Source organism: Myotis daubentonii, chromosome 7 (genome assembly GCF_963259705.1).
Source record: "Myotis daubentonii chromosome 7, mMyoDau2.1, whole genome shotgun sequence".
Classification (NCBI taxonomy): Eukaryota; Metazoa; Chordata; class Mammalia; order Chiroptera; family Vespertilionidae; genus Myotis; species Myotis daubentonii.
This window is the reverse complement of record NC_081846.1, coordinates 46,871,920-46,889,036: the sequence shown is the minus strand read 5'-3', so window position 1 is coordinate 46,889,036 and position 17,117 is coordinate 46,871,920. Positions and strand designations below refer to the sequence as shown.

The following is a 17,117-nucleotide window of genomic DNA, read 5'->3' as shown; positions in this document are numbered from 1 at the left end:
CCTCGGGGGATATCGGAGAGCTGGTTTCAGCCTGATTCCGTATTCCACTCCCCTTGGGAGGGCACTAGACGCAGGGCTCATGGCTGGCGAGTGCTGCTATAGCAGCGCGAGCCTCTCCGGATCGGGACTGATTGGGCGTGAGCCTGCAGCAGGCACAGTGGGGCCAGGATGAGTGGAGCAGCAGGTAGGAGCTGCAGGCGGCGCTGAACTGCGGGTTTCGGCCCAATCCTTGCAGGCCGCCCAGAGGGACCCAACCCATGCATGAATTCGTGTACCAGGCCTCTAGTTCATTTATAAGTTGTATAAATTTCTGCATTTGTTACTTCAATAATTTTTTTTTAAAGGAAAAAGAGCCAAGCTGTGTTAAGAAGAAATGATTTTAAGCAAAATACAGTAAAAAAAAAAAAAAAAAAAATCCTATCTACAGATGTTCAGCAGAATGTCTGTGGGTTCCCAGCAACATAGTAAGGATGGAAGTCATTTGGGGGGGGGGGTACTTTTTAAAAAAATAATGGTAAAAAACACATAACGTAAAACTTACCATCTTAACCATTTTTAAGTGTACAGTTCCATAGTGTTAAACAGATGTCTAGAACTTTTTCATCTTGCAAATCTGAAACTTATACCCATTAAACAACTCTGGTGTTCCCCTGTCCCCCAGGCCTTGGTAACCACCATTCTACTTCCTGTTTCTATGAATATGACTACTTTTAATACCACATACATATGGAATTATACAGTACTTGCCTTTCTGTAACTTGTTTATTTCATTTCACATGTCCCCCAGGTTCCTCCAGGTTATAGCATGTGATAGGGTTTCCTTCCTTTTTAAGGCTGAACAATAATCCGTTGTGTGTATCTACCACATTTTGTTTATCCTTCTATCCATCGATGGACATGTGGAGTGCTTCCACCTTTTGCCTATTGTGAATAGTGTTGCTATGAACATGGATGTACAAATATCTCTCAAGACTCTGCTTTCTATTTCTTTTTGCTATGTCCAGAGGCGAGGTTGCTAGATCACACATGGTAGCTTCATTTTTAATTTTTAAGGTGCTTCCATACTGCTTTCCCTAAAAGTTGCACCATTTTACAATTCAACCAACAAGGCAAAAGGGTTGCCATTTCTCTACATCCTCACCAACACGTTTTCTTTTTTGTGTGTGATAGTCGCACAGATCAATTTTTCAGAAGCCATTTTTGAAGGCCTGGCAAGGCTTTATCTGAATTAAACTCTAAATGTCAATGACCTTCAAGAAAAGTTACCTTAAATCCTTATATATTGGAACTTTATATTTATCCTAAGAGACCAGCAAGATTTTGATATGACTTTACCTTCTTTGCTGAAAGTGTTTGAATTTGTTAACATTACTAACAAGTGAAACACACAGCGGATACTAAAGGACTCCTAACGAGAGGAAAATTTTAAAGTTATGTTTTCAAATCTTGTTTGAAATGCCACCCATGTGCGTGTGTCTCCCAGAAAGAGACTAAAAAAAGAGCAAGTACAAGGTGAATACATACTTCATTTCATTAAGTTGGTTGCACTGAACTGAAAGACCTGGGCATTCTCCCAAATGGAACAAGTACATGGCACAGGTAGAAGTAAAGAACTCCCCGAAGCAATGACACAGTCGGTGGAAAGAGCCTCAGGTGTGGACTGATCAGTGGGAGGTCAAACGAAAAACTGGGCTCCAGGAGCTGCTACCACAGTTAGCTGCCTACCTTGCTCTTCCAGAAGGACTCGCTCAGCTGAGTTTTCCTCTACTTTTTTTCTGGCTGCTGCTTCTTCCTCTTTTGACCATTGCATATGATCCCTATAAAAAAATACAACAACTGTAAAACATGCTTTACAGTTGAAGAAGGCAGGAAAAGGGTGGCAGGGGATGCATTTGTCATTCTAGATTATGCAAAGACAAATGAGGCAAACTAATTCCTCGTCCACTGAAGGTATTTTGTGTCAGATGTGCCTCCTGATAAGTGCCGGGGTAACCCTGGGACCTCTGTGGTTTCTTTGTTTAAAGCTGGTTGTGTTGCAATCCCCTGCCACCTTTTGGAAATGATTGCTGAAGTATGTCATGTCCCAGAAGCACCATTATGGCACATGATTATTTGGGTGCTGGTATGGTTCACTGTATTTTACTCTAAGACTAAATTCATTTGCCTTTTTGTTAATTTATGAACAGGGCATTCTTTAATGGTTCTTGAATACTCTTTTTACAATATTTATAAAATACTTTGTACTTATCCTCAGTTTTTTTAAAAAATATGTATTTTATTGATTTTTTTTACAGAGAAGAAGGGAGAGGGATAGAGAGTTAGAAACATTGATCAGATGCCTCCTATACACCCCCTACTGGGGATGTGCCCGCAACCAAGGTACATGCCCGGAATCAAACCTGGGACCCTTCAGTCCGCAGGCCGACGCTCTATCCACTAAGTCAAACCGGTTAGGGCAATCCTCAGATTCTAAAGTGACTTTAGACTTTTCTTATTACCTGCCTTAATTTCTATGAATGGGTTCATTCACATTTAAATTATAGACAACTTGATATAGATATAAAAAGTCACCTTTTGCCCTAACCGGTTTGGCTCAGTGGATAGAACATCGGCCTGCAGAATGAAGGCTCCCAGGTTCGATTCCGGTCAAGGTCATGTACCTTGGTTGTGGGTATATCGTCAGTAGGGGTGTGCAGGAGGCAGCTAATCGATGTTTCTCTCTCTCATCGATGTTTCTAACTATCTATTCCTCTCCCTTCCTCTCTGTAAAAAAAATCAATAAAATATATATATTTTTTAAAAGTCACCTTTCTAAGATCTGAGATTTTTTTTCTTTTTTTGGCATTTTCTTTAAGTATTTTTTCGTTTCAAAATTTACTTTCCCAACACGAGAAGATATTATTTTTTGCCACAAAAATGTCTTTCTTAGAATAAAAAGCAGCATCTTTATACAAAAAGGTGATTTTCTTTTGTTTTATTCTTACAAAGTTTGCATTTCTTTTTTTGCAACTGGTAAAACTTTAGTGAGTGATGTGATTTCTTGGAATAAACCTTTTTTTTTCTAAACAATAATGAAATAAAGTTCTATATAACTTGAAATTTACTTATTGAAAATTGTAAAAAATATCACCAACATTAACATCATATGATATTTACAGCTACCTCACTGAGGAGAAAGGGGTAAGTTATAAAATTCCTGAGGTGCATCATTATGGTAACTGATAAACATCAATTGATATATGTGTATGAAGCTGGGACTGTGGACAGTTTGTACAGGAAACAACAAAAAATCCATTTTGATTGGATAATTGCAGATGAAGTTAAGAGTTCAGAATCAGAGGCTCTCAAATGTGAACAGTTTGGTAATGTGCAAGACACAATGAACTGGGGAGGGACTGGAGGGTGGGAGACCAACTAGAAGACTTGCAGTGATCTAGGCGTCAGAAGTTCCAGGGTTAAGGTGGTGGCAATGAAAAAACAGAAAGGAAGAATGGCGGGAGAGACACTGTGGAAAAAAAAAAAAAAGCTGTTATGTCCTGGGGATTAACTAGATGTTGTGGGGAGTAGACAAGAAGAGTCAGGAATGATTTCAAGATCTTAAAACTGAATATCAAGAAAACTGGGGGTATCAATGACAGAATAAGGAGTTGGTTTGGGTAGAATGATGATCACCTTGGTGCTATTTTTAAGTAATGTGTATGTAACAAGATATGAGAGGGTGTATTCCAGTGACCTGCCTATAAATATACCACCAAAAGGTGAGAAACTGCAATCTTTTGAGAAGGATTAGAACTGGTATACTGAAGTCCCTAGGAAAAGCAAATGATAATGCAAATCTCAAAGTTTCACAAATGAAACTTTAACCACCATTATTTCAAATAAAACCTAATTATTTAAAATCCAAATAATCATTAAGCAGCTTTGTCACTTGCTCTAATGCAGTGGTTCTCAACCTTCCTAATGCTGCGACCCCTTAATACAGTTCCTCATGTTGTGGTGACCCCCAATTTCATTGTTACAAAGTGAACATAATTAAAACATAGTGATTAATCACAAAACAATATGTAATTATTTTTTTATATATATTTTATTGATTTTTTACAGAGAGGAAGGGAGAGGGATAGAGAGTTAGAAACATCCATGAGAGAGAAACACCGACCAGCTGCCTCCTGCACACCTCCCACTGGGGATGTGCCCGAAACCAAGATAGATGCCCTTGACCGGAATCGAACCCAGGACCCTTGAGTCCGCAGGCCGAAGCTCTATCCACTGAGCCAAACCGGTTTGGCACAATATGTAATTATATATGTATTTTCCGATGGTCTTAGGTGGCCCCTGTGAAAGGGTCGTTCGACCCCCAAAGGGTTCGGGACCCACAGGTTGAGAACCGCTGCTCTAATGAGTCAGATTAGAATAGATTTTTATTTTGTCTTATTGTAATATATGTGAGGAATCACTTTGAACTGACAGCTATACTTTGTATTTTGCACATATAAATATACTGGGTGGGGCAAAAATAGGCTTACAGTTGTACATGTGAAAATAATACAATCCTATATAATAAAAGCCTAATATGCTAAGTGTCTGGTTGTCCCATTGGCTGTTCAACCAATCGAAGTGTAATATGCTAATGATATGCTAAGGCCACTCAACTGCTCGCTATGACATGCACTGACCACCAGGAGGCAGACGCTCCAACTGGTAGGTTAGCTTGCTGCTAGGGTCTGGCCTATTGGGACTGAGCAAAACTGGCCATGCCCTGGAGCCCTCCTGTGGTCCCTCCTGGGCTGGCCAGCCTCCTGTGTCCTTCCCTGGCCCCAATTTTGCACTGGTGGGGTCCCTCGACCTGGCTTGCATTCTCTTGTAATCCGGGACCCCTCGGGGGATGTCGGAGAGCTGAATTTGGCCCAATCCTACAGGCCAGGCCAAGGGACCCCACTGGTGCACAAATTTGTGCACCGGGCCTCTAGCAAATACTAATACAAGAATAAACTGTTTTGCATACTCATAAATATAAACCTACCTTTGCCCCCACCCCATATACAGAATATTATTAAAAGCAACAAATCATCCTATCTAATAAAAGAGAAACATGGTAATTGGCATATGACCACTACCCTTCCCATTGGCTAATCAGGGCAATATGCAAATTAACTGCCAGCCAAGATGGCGGCCGGCAGCCAGGCAGCTTGAAACTAACATGAGGCTTGCATGCTTCAGTGACGGAGGACTCCAACGTTCCCCGCCTGCCGCTGCAGGCCTCTGAGCTGCAACTCTAAGCAACTATGTAACAAATATAGAAGCTAAACAAAACCCCAGAAACCTGCTTTAGTCCGCTGGGCTTCAGCCAGCAGGATCGCAACATTGTAAATAAAGGCCAGAAACCACTTTCAGCAGCGGAGGCCTAAGAGCTGGAGCCAAGCCTCAAAGCTAAAGCTGGCCCAGAATAAAAAAAAAAAAGAAAGAAAAGAAAAAAAGGAGAGGTTGGGAGCTTCCGTCACCCGCCAGCCTGAAAACAGCCCTCAGCCCCTCACCCAGGCTGGCCAGGCACCCCAGTGGGGACCCCCACCCTGAAGGATGTGTGACCAGCTGCAAACAGCCATCATCCCCTCACCCAGGCTGGCCAGGCACCCCAGTGGGAACCCCCACCCTGAAGGGGGTGTGACCAGCTGCAAACAGCTATCATCCCCTCATCCAGGCTGGCCAGGCACCCCAGTGGGGACCCCCAACCTTAATCCAGGACACCCTTCAGGGCAAACCAGCCGGCCCCCACCTGTGCACCAGGCCTCTATCCTATATAGTAAAAGGGTAATATGCCTCCCAGCACTGGGATCATCGTGACAGGGGGCAGCGCCCAAACCCCCTGATCGCCCTGCGGCTCTGTGTGTGACAGGGGGCGGGGCCACAACCTCCCTATCTGCCCTGCTCTGTTCGTGACAGGGGAAGGCGTCCCAACCCCCTGATCAGCCCTGCTCTGTGCCTGATGGGGGGAGCTCCCCAACCCCCAGATCGGCCCTGCTCTGTGTGTGACAGGATGCGGCACCCCAACACCCGCCCTCCAGAGGCCCTGCTCTGTGTGTGATGGGGTAGAGCCATAGCCTCCCCATAGGCCCTGCCCTGAGTGGGAGAGTGGCAGCACCCCAACCCCCTGATCCGCCCTGCTCTGTGACAGGGGGCGGTGTTCCAACTCCCCTATAGGCCCTACTCTGTGAAAGGGGGGCTCCTCAACCCCCTGATGGGCCCTGCTCTGTGCATGACAGGGGGGAGCTCCCCAACCCCGATTGACCCTGCTCTGTGCGTGACAGGGGGGAGCTCCTCAACCCCCTGATGGGCCCCATCGATCCTGCCTTGAGGGGTGGCATCGCAACCTCCTGATCTGCCCTGCTCTGTGCATGACAGGGGGCGGCGCCCCAACTCCCCAATCGGCCCTGCTCTGAGCCCGACCAGGGGCTGCACCTAGGGATTGGGCCTGCCCTCTGCCACCCGGGAGCAGGCCTAAGCCAGCAGGTCGTTATCTCCCAAGGGGTCCCAGACTGTGAGAGGGCACAGGCCGGGCTGAGGGGCCCCCCTCCCCCCGAGTGCACAAATTTTTGTGCACCGGGCCTCTATTTATTTATAAAATAGTATTATTGCCCTGGCTGGGTGACTCAGTTGGCTGGAGCGTCATCCTATATACCAAAAGGTGGCAGTTCCGATTCCTGGTCAGGGCACATGCCTAGGTTGTGGGTTTGATGGGAGGCAACCAATTGGTGTTTCTCTGTCACATTGAACTCTCTCTAAAATCAATAAAAACATATCCTCTGGCCCAGAAATTCTATTCTTAGGTTTATATCGGAGAGAACTAAAAACATATGTTCTCACAAAAAATATTCATAAACACGAATATTCACGTAGCAGCATTTTTATAATACCCCCAAAGTGGAAACAACTTAAATACCCATCAAATGATAAAAGGATACATAAATGTGTAATATCCACACAATGGGATAGTAGTATTTCTGCACCAAAACCCACCAAACTACTGATATACATAACTTGAATGAACCTCAAAAACATTATGCTAAGAATCCACATGCAAAAGGCCACACATTGTATGATTCCATTACTATGAAATGTCCAGAAAACGCTAACATATAAAAACCAAAAGTAGATTAGTAATTGCCTGTAACTGGGAATTGTAAAGGGCAATGCCTGAAAATTGGCATAAAAAATCCTCTTAGGGTAACGTAAATGCTCTAAAATTGGACTGAGGTAATGGTTATAACTATAAATTTACTAAAAATCACTGAACTGTATACTTAGAAGGAATAAATTACATTGTAATTAATTTTACCTCAATAAAGATCCTTTAAGAAACAAACAAACAAATAAAAAACATATCCTCTGGTGAGGAATTAAAAAAAGAAAGTACTATAAAGCCTGGGACAAGTCATCTGTAAATTTCTACAACATATAAGAAAGAAAATAGAACAATTCATTTCCCTATAAAGAACCAAGCTCTGAGACAATGGGAGTATATGTGGTCTTTAGCTTTAAGCATGTTTTAAACTGTTTAACTTGCTTCTTCCTGAGCATTTAATAGGTTTAGTTATTTTTTAAATTGCTCTAACTTCCTTACACTGTTCTTTATGTTGCTTCATTTTCTTAACTGCTAAGTGAGGGTAATATTATACCCTAAGCCACTGCAGAACAGATTTTCCACTGTACAGTTACAGAATCCCCACTGAAACCTATAAAATGCTCCTACTGTATTTATGGGACTTCCTCAAGAACTGCAGCTTTATGGTAGTTCTTTATATTAGAAAAGTCTGATTCATGTATACCCAAACCCAACAGACAGCAATAAGAATCATTCAAGTTTATAAGCAATAAATACAATTGCAATAGAATTTAAGCATAGAAACAAATAATAAACAAACTAAAAATAATCAAGTGTTTAACAACCACCACCACCACCACCACTACCCAAGAGGAAAAACACCTTATACTGTTTGATCTATGAATTATACTTCTGGGAATTTATTGTAACAAAGTAATTGAAAATAACAGAGTGGTTCTTAGAGAGAAGTGTCTTTAGAGAGAAGGAATCTTTTTTATTCTGCAGACCATTAGTGTGTTCTTCACTGTTTTCATTGTATGACCTTGCATACACTCCTCTTTATTGTTTCTTTATTCATTGGTATATATGTCAATTCTCCATCTAAAAATAGTAAGAATGATGCCTTTTAGTGATAACTTACTACTAAGAGTTTTATATATTTATGTTCTTTAATACTCACAACATCCCCTGAAGGAACTTGCTCAAGTTCACATACCTTGAAAGGGATAGAGTCAAGATTTAAATTCAGAAATTTTTTTTATTCTGAAGCCCATATTTAGCCACTATATTAACTCTCAGTCTAGTTATAAACTTCTAATAGGTATTGACTGGATCTCATATTTCTCTATATTGATTCACTTATTCAAACATATTTTTTTTTCAAACATATTTATTAGGTGCTTAATATATGGGGAATATAGCTATGATACAGACATAGCTAAACTCTTCTCTGAAGAAACATATCAATCTAATAATGAAGGTAAAATAGATACATAAGTAAAGTACATGTTAGAAAATGGTTACAATAAGATAGCTGATTCTTATGTGTTGCTTATTTACTATGTGTATACACTTTATATTATACTAGAGGCCTGGTGCACAAAATTCATGCATTTGGGGGTTGGGTCCCTCAGCCCAACCTGCAGGGAGCTTTTGGGGGATTTTCGTGGGCCTAAGCCATGAGTTGGACATCCTTAGTGCTGCCATGGAGGAGGGAGAGGCTCCTGCCACCACTGCTGCGCTCCAGCTGTCAGCCCGGCTTCTGACTGAGCGGTGCTCCCCCTGTGGGAGCACACTGACCACCAGGGGGCAGCTCCTGCATTAAGCATCTGCCCCCTGGTGGTAGGTATACATCATAGCAACCAGTCGTTCCACCATTCAGTCGATTAGCATATTAGGCTTTTATTATATAGGATATACTAGAGGCCCGGTGCACAAAAATTTGTGCACTCGGGGGGGAGGGGATCCCTCAGCCTGGCCTGTGCCCTCTCGCAGTCTGGGACCCCTCGGGGGATGACCACCTGCTGGCTTAGGCCCGCTCCACAGGGGATTGGGCCTAAGATGGCAATCAGACATCCCTCTGGCAGCCCTGCAGCCCTCGGGGGATGTCCACTTGCCAGCAGGGAGCAGGCCTAAACTGCAGTCGGACATCCTTAGCACTGCTGAGGAGGCAGGAGCGGGTCCCACCACCACCGCTGTACTGGCAGCCATCAGCCTGGCTTGTGGCTGAGCAGAGCTCCTCCCATGTGAGAGCGCCCTGACCACCAGAGGGCAGCTCCTGCATTAAGCGTCTGCCCCCTGGTGGTCAGTGTGTGTCATAGTGACTAGTCATTCCCAGTCTTTCTGCTGTTAGGGTCAGTTTTCATATTACCCTTTTACTGTATAGGATAGAGGCCTGGTGCATGGGTAGGGGCCAATGGTTTGCCCTGAAGGGTGTCCCGGATCAGGGTGGGGGTCCCTCTTGGGTGCCTGGCCAGCCTGGATGAGGGGATGATGGCTGTTTTCAGCTGGTCACACCCCCTTCAGGGTGGGGGTCCCCACTGGGGTGCCTGGCCAGTCTGGGTGAGGGGCTGAGGGCTGTTTTCAGGCTGGCGGGTAACTGAAGCTCCCAACCTCTCCTTTTTTTCTTTTTTTATTCTGGGATTTACCTTCTATGGCTGTCACTGGAGCTGAGAGCCGGCTTTAGCTCTGAGGCTCGGCTCTAGCTCTGAGACCTCGGCTGCTGAAAGCAGGTATCTGGGCTTTGTTTAGCTTCTATAATTGAAACACTGTTGCAACTCCAGCTCTGAGGCCCGGCTGGCTGAAAGCAGGTTTCTGGGGATTGTTTAGCTTCTATAATTGCAACATAGTTGCTTAGAGTGCAGCTCAGAGCTGGGCGGCGGCAGGCGGGGAACCTTGGCTTCCTCCATCACTGGAGCAAGCAAGTCTCCTGTTCGCTTCAGCTGCCTGGCTGCTGGCCGCCATCTTGGTTGGCAGTTAATTTGCATATCACCCTGATTAGCCAATGGGAAGCATGTCGGAAGTACAGTTAATTACCATGTTTGTCTATTATTAGATAGGATACTAATTTAATCCTCACAGCACTCTTATGAGAATAGATATTATTCCATTTTAAAGATGAAGAAACTGAGGCATAGATAAAGTAACTTCCCAAGTTTAGACAGGCAGCCAGACTGTGCTCTCAACATCTAAACTAGTCTCTAATGACAAATGTCATAATGAAGGTAGACAGATAAAATATTTATCTATATTAAAGAACTGTGTATGTAACAGGGCAAGAGGAATCAGAATAAATACAATGATTAAAGAAAATTCATACTATATAATAAGAAAAAATTCTTGATATCTGAATTCAATTGGGATTCTGAAAACTATTATTTAAATGGGTTATATAATTGAAAGACATTTCACAACATACAGGTCCTGCCTTGGATCTACAGAGAATGGCTTAGACCAGTATTTTTTAAACTAAAGGTCACAGCTCTTAGTGAGTCAAGAAATCAATTTAGTCTGACAATTAAAAAGAGAAAGAAACAGAGTAGAAAAAAATAAATGGAAACTATCTGGGCATGTGTCACATGGTAAAAATGGACAAAACTTTTGTTCCTATTTCATAAGCATATTTTATGTATACTGGTTCATGATGGAAGCTGTACTTTTTACTGTGGATTATGCCAAAAAGCTTGAAAGCCACTGGCCTAGCTGATAATTGCTTTCTGCTTTCTTATAAATGTCAGGGTTCCCCTGAAAAGTTGCTACCTACTTACACTTGGAACAGCATGGAATGAAGAGTGATTTTTCCAAGTAACTGTTTAACTTGCTCAATGCAGACAGATCTCTGGGCCATTTCTCAAAAGCATTCTGAATACAGTTTTATGTCAATGCCCACCCCCCAAATTAATAAATGTACTAAATATAATTAAAAGACTATCAGAAGAATATAAAATGGTTCAGTTACTATGGAAAACAGCTTGGTAGGTCCTCAAAAAGTTAAAAATAGAATTACTATGTGACCCCGCAACTCCATTCCAACTCAAATACCTCAAAGAATTGAAAACAAGAACTAAAACAAGTACATATATACACATGTTCAAAGCATCTCTATTCACAAGCATCAAAGGGTGGGAATAGTCAAAATTTCCATCAGTGGGTGAATGGATAAACCAACTGTGGTATATGCATACAACAGAACATTATTTAGCCATGAAAATGAAGTACTGATACTGCTACAATATGGATGACCTCCAAGACATTACGTTAAGAAGCCTTCCACAAAAGGTCACCTATCATGTGATTCCATCTATATGAAATATCTGGAAGAGGCAAATCTGTAGAGACAGAACACAGATTGTTGATTGTCAGGGGCTGGGGGACTTCAGGGTGAGGATAACTGCTTAATGAGTGAGGGATTTTACTTTGGAGTGATGGAAATGTTTTGGAAATGGACAGAGGTGCTGGTTGCACAAAACTGTGAATGTAATTAATGCCACTGAATTGTTCAATTTAAAATGATTAATTTTATGTTTTGTGAAATTCACTTCACCAAATTATTTAAAAAACTATAGGCAGATGTAGATACTAATAATACAAATATCCAGAATCGGAAGGGCAAACCTTTCTCAGGATATTAGAAACTGACTAAAAAGGGGACTATTTTTTCTCAAGAAGATATTAAAAAGAGGATCATACCTATATATATAAAAGCCTAGTGACTGACCACTCAACCGGTAGCTTTGATGTGCACTGACCACCAGGGGGCAGACACTCAATGCAGGAGCTATGCCCCGGTGGTCAGTGTGCTCCCACAGCGGGAGCGCTGCTCAGCTTACCAATGGGCACCAGATGCCAGGCTGATGGCTGGCAAGAACAGCTATGGACACTCCCCCTGCACACCCCTCCCCAATCCGGACCAGGACCAGGACTGGGTGTGAGCCCACGACTGCTTCTCAGTCATGGGCACACCAGTATCGCCCTAGGACGGTGCGTGGAGACCACAGTGGAGCGGCAGCATGCCTACTGAATGGTGGCTGCAGCAGGCACAGCGGGGCCAGGATGAGCGGGAGCAGTGTGGCACGTGGCCCGGGCCCGGGCTCAGGCTCCTCCCCAGCTGCCTGCCCTTCACACACTAATACATCCCTCAGGGGGTGTAGGACTGCTGATTTCGGCCGATCCCTGCACGTCAGGCTGAGGGACCCCACCAGTGCATGAATCCGTGCACCAGGCCTCCAGTACAGAATAAATATTCCTTACCGCAAGGCTAAAGAGAAACAAACTGTAGACAATTCTAACATCTCTGAGAGAAAAATGACATATGCTTTTCTAGAAACAACTTTAAAAAATCAAAATTCACCAAGAAAGGAAACATTACTCTTAACATATAAAGAAGATGAAGAAGGGAGAACTTTTGGACAGAATTTTAGACTTGAAGGACGGGAAAGTAAACCAGTCTTCTGGTTTTCAGTCCGTGTGAAGCAACTCCTTTCCTATTAAGTCACTGTCACAGCATCTCTGCCTTTGGAGAGGTCACTGGAGGCATTCTGGCACAGGCTGGAGAACCCCTTGTGGGGTATGCTATGGATAAGAATGCCTGACAAGATTCAATCAAGGTTTCTCAAACTTTGATCGACAGAACCCTGAAGGTCCGCCTGGCTGCCAGTGAGGGATGAGATGTGGAAGAGGAAAAGGGAGGTGGAGGAAAAGGGAGGAGGTGATGCCCTAGGTCTCCAGGTCCACTTCATTCAGAGAAGGTTTGTTTTTACCTTTTAAATATTAGGACCCTAGCCTTGGCCAGTGTGGCTCAGTCAGTTGAGCGTCAGCCTGTGCACTGAGAGTTTCACTGGTTTGATTTCTGGTCAGGGCACAAGTCCAGGTTGTGGATTCAAAACCCGGTCTGGGTGCATACATGAGGCAACCGGTCTATGTTTCTCTCTCCCAATCTCCCTTCCTCTCTAAAATCAATAAAAAACACATTTTAAAGAAATATTGGGATTCTATGTTAAGACTTCACTTGGAAAAGAAATTCTCCTGCTAAAGAAAAGTTTGAAAGCCATTAGACTGAACCATGGATTCTTAAACCTCGCTGCTCAACGGAATTACTAAAAGAGCTATTTCAAATTAAAATGTTCTGGGCCATTATTGCTAGACCCAGCGAAATAATAACTCGCCAAGGGATTCGTGTGCAGCAGCCCAAAGCTAGCCACTGGACCAGTTGACCCTTGTTTCCTGGACAGCCTATGAAAGAATAGAGCTTAAATGAGTAGGCAGGAATCTTGCGCAAAAAGAGCTGGGGCAGCAGATGGAAAAAGAGAACATATATAGCTAAGTCACTCGTCTAAAGGAGGAAAAGAACTGGTAAAGGAGAAGCTTGCCTAGGACCAGAAGATCTTCTAGGAGTTTAATTGCCTAGCAATAATCTCACAAGACACAACTGTCCATATTGGTGATGGTGCTCAAAATGGTTTTAATTCAGCAACTGTCCAAGAGTATAACATTAGCCGCAAATGTAATTTATAACTTTCTAGTAGACACATTTTTAAAAAGTTAAAAAGAAATTAATTTTATTTTATTTATTTATTTTTATTATCAACAGAAACTATTTCTCATTGATTCGGGAACAATGGAAGGGTAGATGGAAAGAAGTTGGGAGGGAGGGAGAAAGAATTCTAGGAAGAGGAAAGGTTGGATTGAGGGAGATGACAAACATGTACAGGACAAAGGGGCAATTCTTAAGGAGGAGATATTGAATGAGGGAGCAGTAATAGGGGGCACACAATTCAAAATCAGCCACAGTTGGGGTGAGGGGAGCATTGGGCCCAGGCTGGCTGGAGAAGGGGTAGTACAATTTAGGGCTACAGGACCCTGGGGTTCTGTCAGGGTATCAGGGCTCAGGTTTCAGGTTATAGGGTGTAAGATGGGGGAGTCCAGGAGGAGCTATGCTGGCTGCAGGGGGAGCCCCCAGGCCTCTCCTCTAGAGCATCTCCTTTTGGGGGAATCTCACTGATGTGGCAGAGCCTTTCACTGTAGTCTGGCTGCAGGCTCTCCACCAGTTCCTTAGACACACCACTCCAGGCCGAAAAGTTCCCATGGTATTTGATAACCAGATCCTCCAGGCTCTTGAGGGTAGGAACTCGGGGTACGGTCCTTTCTAGCCAGCAGTACACAAAGATGAGACTAACAATCAGTCCCATAGAGCCAAGGGGGATGAGCACAGCTTCCAGTGCAAACAGTGATGGGGGCACGATGGGCTTCTTTGGAGTATGGCTGCCCCAGTGGATCGGGTGGCTCCATTCACTCCAATGCTGAGCACTTCCACAGAGTGGGTTATAGCGACTCCGAACACGAAACGTGTAGAGTTTCTGCCCATCCACACTCGGCAAAGAGAAGCTACATCTGTGGCCCACTGACTGCTCAATCCAGCTGCGGTCCTGGTCACTCCGGTACTGCACCAGGTGCTCCAAACAGTGGCCCACAGAGTATCTGCTGCTCCACCTCAGTTCTAGCTGCGATTCACTCAGGTTGTGAAGTGTTAGGTTCTCTGGAGCCCAGGGAATCACCAGATCCGCCAGTTTTAGCCTCTTTTTGGTCTTCCTCCCAAGTTCCTGTGGGTCCTGGAGCTGGACAACAAATGTTTGGTAGAGATGGATCTCCTCTTTTCCCAACCAGCAGCCAGAAGTGATCTCTGAAGAGTATAGATAGTGGCCACACTCCTGGACTTTGTCATGACCAGAGTTCCCGTACCAATAGTGCAGAGTCAGGTTGGTGGGCCGAGGCTCAGAGCTGCTGTCCCAAGTGCAATTCATGTACTCAACATTGAATACAAAACACTGGACCTCTGGGAGGGGCAGGGTGGAAACACTGAGGGCTCCAGCGGGTGTAGATGTCAGGAGTAAATGAGCTTCATTCCCACTGGGTGTGAGGACTGTGGGGGTCAGCCCCATCCCCAGCAGAGGCAGCTGCAGGAATAAGAGGAATCTGAATGGTAGCAGTCGCTTCAACATGGCACTCTTGCTCTTCGGTCCCTGGGTGGTACTGTCAAGAGTGAAATTAATTTTAAAAATATATCATATTTAATTCAATATATCCAAAATGATATCATTTTAACATATAATTCAATATAAAAATTAACAAATGATATATTTTACCTTTTTTGTATTAAGTCTTCAACATGTTACAGCAAATCTCAATTCAGACTAACCAGGTTTCAAGCGCTCAATAACCATATGTGGCTAGTGGCTACCATTTGTATAATAGAGGGCTAATTAATAAATGATCAACCTACTTCGTTTATTTTTGTTATTTTTTTAAATGGTTAATAATTCTTTTTAAAATCTTTATTGTTGAGCGTATTACAGATGTCCCCCTCTTTTTTCCCCCATTGCTCTCCTCCACTCGGATCCTGCCCCACCTGAGGCCTTTACCACCCTATAGTCTGTGTCCATGGGTAATGCATATATGCAGATATGGTCTTTGGTTGATTTCTTTCCACCCACCCCACTGAGATTCTGTTCCATGTTTCCACATCTCTGACTCTATTTTATTCATCAGTTTATCTTGTTCATTAGGTTACTTATTCATTTACTAGAGGCCCGGTGCACAAAAATTGGTGCACTCGGGGTGGGGGGTCCCTCAGCCTGGCCTATGCCCTCTCGCAGTCTGGGACCCCTTGGGGGATGACCACCTGCTGGCTTAGGCCTGCTCCTCAAGGGATTGGCAGTCAGACATCCCTCTGGCAGCCCGGGAGCCCTCAGGGGATGTCCACTTGCCAGCAGGGAGCAGGCCTAAACTGCAGTCGGACATCCTTAGCACTGCTGAGGAGGCAGGAGCGGGTCCCACCACCACCGCTGTACTGGCAGCTGGCAGCCTGGCTTGTGGCTGAGCAGAGCTCCCCGTGTGGGAGTGCACTGACCACCAGTGGGCAGCTCCTGCATTGAGCGTCTGCCCCCTGGTGGTCAGTGTGTGTCATAGTGACCAGTCATTCCCAGTCGTTCTGCTGTTAAGGTCAATTTGCATATTACCCTTTTATTATGTAGGATTTTGATTTTTAGATTCAATTGTTGATAGATATGTATTTATTGCCATTTTTTGTTCATATTCTTCTCCTTCTCCTTCTCCTTCTCCTTCAAGAAGACTCTTCAACATTTCATGGTTTGGTAGTGATGAACTCCTTTAGCTTTTTCTTGTCTGTGAAGTTCTTTTCCTGACCTTCTATTCTAAATGATAGCTTTGCTGGGTAGAGTAACCTTGGTTTTAGGTCCTTGCTTTTTATCACTTTGAATATTTCTTGCCACTCCCTCTGGCCTACAAAGTTTCTGTTGAGAAATCAGCTGACAGCTGTATGGGCACTCCCTTCTACAAGGGAGCAAAAAAGAAAAAAAAAAAGAAAAAACATGAGGAAGGTATAAGGAGCCACTGGGACAACTAACAGCTTTTCTTTTGCTGCTTTTAAGATTCTCTCTTTGTCTTTAACCCTTGGCATTTTATGATGTGTCCTGGTGTGGGCCTATTTGTGTTCCTCCTGTTTGGGACTCTCTGTACTTCCTGGACTTGTTTCTGTCACCAGGTAGGGGAAGTTTTCTGTCATTGTTTCTTCAAGTAGGTTTTCAATTTCTTTCTCTATTTCTTCTTTCAGCACCCCAGATGCGAATGTTGGTACGCTTGAAGTTGTCCCAGAGGCTCCTTTCACTATTTTCATATTTTTGGATTCTTTTTTCTTTTTGCTCTTTTGAGTGGGTGTTTTTTGCTTCCTCATATTCCAAATCGCTGATTTGAGTCACAGCATCCTCTATTCTACTGTTGATTCCCTGTAAATTATTCTTCATCTCAGTTAGTATATTGTTCATTTCTGACTGATCCTTTTTTATGTTGTCGACATTCTAAGTTCCTTGAAGTTCTCATTAAGTTCCTTGAGCCTCCTTATAACCACTGTTTTGAACTCCATATCCAGTAGCTTGCTTGTTTCCATTTCATTTAGTTCTTTTTTTCTGGAAATTTCTCCTGTTCTTTCATTTGTGATGTTTCT

At 43.7% G+C, this 17,117-nt stretch overlaps 1 protein-coding gene across 4 annotated transcripts in view; it reads right to left on the bottom strand.

Annotated features, from left to right (window-relative positions):
- METTL8 (methyltransferase 8, tRNA N3-cytidine) overlaps positions 1–17,117 on the bottom strand; it is an 84,262-nt gene that overhangs the window by 34,090 nt on the left and 33,055 nt on the right. For 3 of the 4 annotated variants that reach the window (XR_009453821.1, XM_059704129.1, XM_059704126.1), the window contains one exon: positions 1,726–1,817. Coding sequence is in view for 3 of the 4 variants with exons in the window: in XM_059704129.1 (XP_059560112.1) it covers positions 1,726–1,817 (92 nt within the window). In the remaining variant the exon portion in view is untranslated. Of the gene's footprint in view, positions 1–1,725; positions 1,818–13,529; positions 15,128–17,117 lie in introns of those variants that run through there. The other variant, XM_059704128.1, reaches the window with a different exon arrangement.